Below are 6,528 nucleotides of genomic sequence, written 5' to 3'. Positions count from 1 at the left end.
AAAAATTGATAAAATCTTGATGGTATTGCCAAAGATTGGACGTAGCTTGAATATTTTAAAGCTTTATTCTTCACTTTCGGTGTGCTTAACCCTGTTGTCTAACCAGGGTTTAAGACAAAATTTTAAAATAACTTTTTAATGTGCTTTAAAACCTTCCAAGTGCCATTAATTATTTTTAAACTGTCAATTTTCTTAAGAAACATAATTTAAAGTTTCAAACTAATAGCAATTGTTTATTCCAAACATCTCTTTATTACTACAAACCATATCACAAAGACCAAGCCTTTATCCCACCAATTGAGATCAGCTATATAAATCAAATGATATCATAATGTTCTATTATTGACAAAGCATGGATCTCCAAGTATTTCTTAATCATTTCTCTTATGATTTCTATTGGTCTTCATTTGCCTCCGGAATTTGACTAGCTTCAATTTAATTTACTCTCCTTACGAGACTTCTACAATTTCCTACACACATGTCCAAACCACCTAAGACAGGATTCTAACATAGAAGAAACTCCAACTTTCTCACTAATCCATTGATTTCTAATCATATCTTGACTAATATCAAAGAAAAAAGCATAGATATCTACAATTTCTTTGACAATATAACATGTCAATTTCACAACAGACAATTGGTTGATAAATCCATGCTAAAGATAACCTAATATGTCCCTTACCACCCCATGTTCCAAGGCACTTCCCCCAAATTTTCAATGAGGATAAGAAAGTGTTAGAATGTATCTATTTAATGCTAGTAATAAATCCACAAGCAAATCATAGAGTAAATACAAAGCAGGGATCAAATAATATTTGGGTAACAAAACTGAGAGGTTTGATCATATAGAAAACTTGTACATATAAAAGTTGAAGTATTTTGTATTCACATTTCACACTTAAGCCCCATCAGGCTGAAGAAAGGGGTTCTCAATCTCATCTGTACCATCAGTTGGAGACACAAGCATCACAGCAGTTCCTCTACAAACCTGCAGTGCAAAAAAACAGTTAAATTCTAGAAGTAATAGTATCTCAAAAATTTAGTCAAAAGGGATTAAAAGGATCTAATGAAAAGAAGAGAACTACTTAAATGTGTGTTTGTTTTGGTCATGCTATGGGATTTAGGATTAGTGGCAATGTGCTTTTGTTTTTCGACTTTCAGTATATTTCATAATGCATTCTTTTAATAGATGCCTCTCTATTAAAAGGATTGCAAATGTATTGTAGAGTATAAAATTTCAAGTTTAGCTTACTTGAAAAGAAGGAAAACAACTTCTCACTCATGAGAATTGAGAAACACTCAACATGTCCAACCATCACAAAAATCTGCTAATCATCATTTTCTTTTAAAAGGGAGAGCACAACTAAGCAGTCTATATACATTTCTTTTCTTGCAACTCATCAACACACGGACAAATCGCCTAAAAATTCTCAAATTTGTACTTTTGTTTTGTTTATTGGAAGCCATGGAGAAAGAAAATGAGAAGAAAAATGTAGTTATTTGGAGTTACATCTATACTATGGCAAATGCTCAAATTCTCAATAGTGCTTTGTCTACAAACAAGACCTTTCCATGTGTTCTAATATACAAATGCTCATTTGACAAGCTACCTTACTAATTTCGATACATAAAACAGCTGTGACAAAATGAGTTCCCTTTTCTATATATTCTATCCAGTAGCTAATTAGGAAAAGCAAGTTTCTGAGAAATTGTCCAAACATCTATTCATGCCAGTTAATTTTCATCATTTGATGCTTAGGTGATAATTTATGTTCAGATAAAATTAGATGGCATAGAAAGAAACCTACAATTAAGCCAAGACTTCTCTTCTGATTGGTAGTTTTCAGTGGATCATCTGCATCTGCAACAAATAAAAATATCATGAATTTTGGTTATGAATTGAAATGAATATTTTTATGAATAAGATGTTATTATACGAATAAAAGATTAAAATTCAATTGTATCTTGTACAAACTGAATATTTTCTTTGCAAAAGAGTAATGACTTCTATAATAGTACATGTTTAGATTTAATGTACATATATGTCTGGATTCATTGAACAGGTTAATTCTATTAGGTTGACATATAATAAGTTATCCATAGTGTAACTGAGACACAGTTTCAGCATCACCATGCTTCTTTCGTGTCTCGTAACATGATGTCATAGTCTAACCAAGAGGCAACTAGCACTGCATATTCCCAACGACACACTGCCGTCTAGTGAAAAGTTTTTTTCTAACCAACTACACCTCAACTCACTCCATCAACCTTCCTTGTACTGACATTCTTCCAGCACCTTCTTTCCCATCCACCGCTGCTGTCGTCATTTCCAGCAGCATTTCCGGTCAACCACCCCACCAGCAACCTTGCCCATGTTCACATACTTGACCCTTAGAGACCCAGCAAAATGCCCTTTATCTTCAATGCACAGATCCACATGCACACTTTCCAGAGGTGTGCTTAGGCGCATTAGCCATCAGTCACTCACCAATTCTGGTTGCCATCTTCACCACCGGTCTCAACATGGTATCTATAATCTTCATTCGGACCATTTTCGCCAGTGTATCTGACATGTTCCATCTGCCACTGGTTATAGCTGACTAGCCATGGTCTCCTCTTTACAGGTCTGCCTCCACCTCTTCCAGATCAGCCCTGTGTTGATGAGTACACTTACTCAGATCCAATCAGGTATTTTGTGGTAGTTGTTTCCTACTATTATGTGCTTATTTATGGCCCAAACTGCTCCGATAGACATTGCCAAGACCTCCAACCAAGACAAGAGCATCTCAGGCTCACTGTGCAGACTTTTTAAAGTGTTTTGACCGTATGTCAGTCCCCAGGTTCCACTGCCTCTGTTGCACAAATTAATAATTCATTTGCTTGCCTCTCAATTACCATCTATTGGTATTTGGGTTTGTGATCCTGGTGTGTCTGACAACATCCTTGGTAACGAAACTCTTTTCTCAAAACTTTCTCGAATAGTTATTTTCCTAACGTCAGTTGAGCTAATGGTTCCAATTTACCATTCCAAGGGACTGGCACTATCCATCGCCTCACTTTTCCGTTCAGTTAATCGGTACTTTATGTTCTTGAGTTTCCCTTTACTTTGCTTTCCATTAGTCATTTGTTTTGGTCTCTTGATTGTATGATTCCCTTCAGTAAAGACTAATATCTTGTGAGGCCAGAATTCAAGACAAATAATTGGTCCCAGATGTGAGTCTCGTGGCCTCTATCAAGTATCAACTCTCCAATCCTTCTCGTGTTTGCTCTATCAATGATTCCTGTCTCACCATTCATGCATAACCAAGATGTCCTAGCCTTGCCAAACAACAAAACATATGGTCCAGTCTCCTTAAGTTCTTTCGTCTTCTTTGTGATTCCTTCCAGACTAGAAAAATTGGAGCCCAACCTCTCTATGTTGTCGAGACTTCCTTGTGAGTCATGTCAACCAAGGAAGCACAGTCCATTTCCGGATAGTGTATGGAACCAAACATCATCTTTTTGTTTTAGTAAATTATCATGTTTGGGTGATCTGAATAAATTGACCTCTATTATTTTGACCACAAAAGACAGAGAATGCTTTACCCTCACATTCAAAGGGTCGAAGGAAGGAAGGGACATTGATCAAGGCTTTATCCTTGAAGGTGATAGCAACCAAAAGGAAGCATCTCTACCCAATAACAATCATTTGATAAAGCCTCAACCTTAGACCACCCAAAAACGAAAACAAAAAAAGTGTAAAAACTGGAGAAAAACAACTCAAAAGAAGGGTGCTGGAGTTCTGGATGAAATGAGTAGGGATGGTTGATGATACGCTAGAGAAAAGGCTTGCAGAACGGAAGCTGTGCACGGCTCCATACACTGCATGCAGTCACCAAAGTTGACAGATGGGCAAAGGACAGACCAATTATAGAGTCGCCAGCTGATGAGCGTAGCTATAGTAGGATGAGTCATAGCACAACTTTTTGTCTTATATGCTGTTTAGTGGTCAATGCACAACAATGTAAAATATATATGATACCCTTTGATACGGTGGTAATGGTGGTGGGGTGGCTGCACCAATGGTGATGATTGTGATAATGGATATGATGGTGAGGATGATGATGATGGTGGCGGCAGCCGGCAGCTCACCGGAACCAAGGCACAAGTGGTAGTGAAAGTGGTGGTGAGGGAGAGGAGATAAGGGGCAAGTGATGAGTGTTCGGTCCTTTTATATTTTAGTATTATGGACAAAGTTTTATCCCATGGTTTAATGGGGGACAACAAAAGTGAGTTTTATGTTGTCCCTTGGACAAGTTTTGTCCACTACTCAAGTCACTTCAGAAATAAAAACGGGACAAACCTTTTTGGGTTGTGTTACTCTCCGACTAAGAAAAGATCCACTTATGAATACTATGTATTACTCGGGGGTCATCTAATATCGTGAAAGAGTATGAAACAAAATATGATTTCAAGATCAAATGACAAAACAAAATATGATTTCAAGATCAAATGACAAAACAAAATATCGAACCATGGCTTCAACTACTTGTGAACTCATTTGGTTGAAATAGCTACTTAAAGAGCTTCAACTCGGAGATATTATGCAAACGATGCTCGTTTGGGATAAACAAGTTGTCCTTCATATTGCCTCTAATCCTTCGGAGATATTATGAAAAATTGACTGATATTTTTTCACCAAGTCCTTCAGGGGTCATTGAATTAGTTATCTTTGTAACAATCTTGTGCATATGACCTATATGCTCTAATTCGACGAGAGTGTAGCATATGTAATTAGGGTACTACCTTGGATCTTAGCATTAGTGTTTAGATTCATTGTACATATAGTGTCTAGATTCACTGTATTAGATTAATAATATATTCAGTTATCAGTGGTGTAAAAGACACAGTTTCAGCAGCACTATGCTTCTCTTTTCTCCTTCTCAACAAATGCAAAAAACAAACATTCGTAAAGTTTTTAGGGTTATGTTACAAATCATTGGACTACTGCATCAAATACAGTTTAGATAACTACCAAAATGCTTGATCTCATATGATGCTGTTAGTGAGTTCATGCTGGAAAATTAATTATGAAATATTATTACTATTTCAGGTCCATTCACACACATATATCATTGAGTCACTAAATGTCAAAGCAAGGTGTTGGTAATATTTACCTCTTACAGACTCAACAGCTTCATCTAGAACAAGGTTCAGTAACTGATCATATCCCTTCAGAGTTCCTGTCACTGAAATACAGCATATTGAAATATGATGAAAAATATATACAAGATCTTAGAATATTACTTTTTATTTGACCAAAAGAAATTCTTAGAGATAAAAGAGGGACACTACAACAACCCAGAAGAAAAGAAATTATAAAACAATGAAAACATATATAAAATTAAAATATAAAGAACATGAGAAAAAAATGAAAAATGTATCAATGCAGTCAAATCTCTCGGTCACAGGGAAAATACAAAACAGAAGCCATATACACAATCCTATCCTATAGTGAATTTCAAGGGGAAAGACACCCTAAAGATGAAACATTAAGCTCCAATCATATGGTATCACCGAAGAGTCGTATGAAGTTGAAACTACCGCAACAATCTGATCCATATAAAAACACACCTAATGCACACTAAAAATCCCACAAAAATGTTGAATATGAAAGAAACAACCTACATTGCAAGTTTCAGAATTTCAACTACATATAACATTGTTAATATTCAAGGGTTCCTTCAAACATCTTCCGAAACGAATACCCGCGATTTAAATTAACATTATACAACTGATACAAGGGTTTCTAACTGAAATAATCATCCATAACTCAAAGGAATCAATAAAAATGCAGAAACATAAGAAACATGAAGGTGGGTCACCTTGTCTGCCACCACTAAGCTTGACTTGAACCCCTTTGTCCACAAATTTTGCTAAGTCCAGAACCGTTTCTTTTCTCCCAGACTGATCATACGATAAAACCCACAAAAGTGAGACTTTTTTCTCTCTTTTTGTGTGTGGTTTTGCAGAAGCTGAACATTGAAAAGTGATTAGTTGCAGAAAAAGAAACTTACCATGTCTCACTATAAGCTGCTTCTGTTGAACTTTTTCCAGGGTACTCAGAGAGAGAGAGAGAGAGAGAGAGAGGGATTGTTGGCTTGAAAGGAAGGGAAGGTTGGGGGATGGTTTTGCTTGAGGGCCGAGGGACCAATAGCCTTAACCTAAACCCAAATTTCAAATCCATAAAAAATGAGCATTATTTTTAGGGAAATCTAGATCTACTCATAATTCAAAATATGGAGTAATTGTTAAGTAGATTCCTTCTCTTGTTTTTATTAGGGTTTTGTTTGGTTGAAAGAAGATAAAGAAGGAAGGTGAGAATGAAAAATTGTGATAAATAGAGAGGATTTTCATATTGTTTGATAGGAGAGGGGAAAAAAGAAGGAAAATATAGATATAGATTTTTGAATGATATAAATATTTATAGAATAAAAAATTATGAAAGAGGTTAAACAGAATGGTAAAATAGGTTGTTTTTATCATTTC

General features: G+C 35.8%; 1 protein-coding gene across 1 annotated transcript; it reads right to left on the bottom strand.

The window, feature by feature from the left end:
* LOC109347943 (sm-like protein LSM7) lies at positions 735 to 6,219 on the bottom strand. The gene is made up of 5 exons (XM_019588074.1): positions 6,057 to 6,219; positions 5,865 to 5,946; positions 5,157 to 5,228; positions 1,809 to 1,861; positions 735 to 988 (listed from the first exon to the last, which is right to left on the bottom strand). The coding sequence occupies exons 1-5, from the start codon at positions 6,057 to 6,059 to the stop codon at positions 899 to 901; spliced, it is 300 nt and encodes a 99-aa protein (XP_019443619.1). The 5' UTR covers positions 6,060 to 6,219; the 3' UTR covers positions 735 to 898.

This window comes from Lupinus angustifolius, chromosome LG05, assembly GCF_001865875.1.
Source record: "Lupinus angustifolius cultivar Tanjil chromosome LG05, LupAngTanjil_v1.0, whole genome shotgun sequence".
Taxonomy (NCBI): Eukaryota; Viridiplantae; Streptophyta; class Magnoliopsida; order Fabales; family Fabaceae; genus Lupinus; species Lupinus angustifolius.
This window is presented reverse-complemented; position numbering and strand designations above follow the sequence as displayed.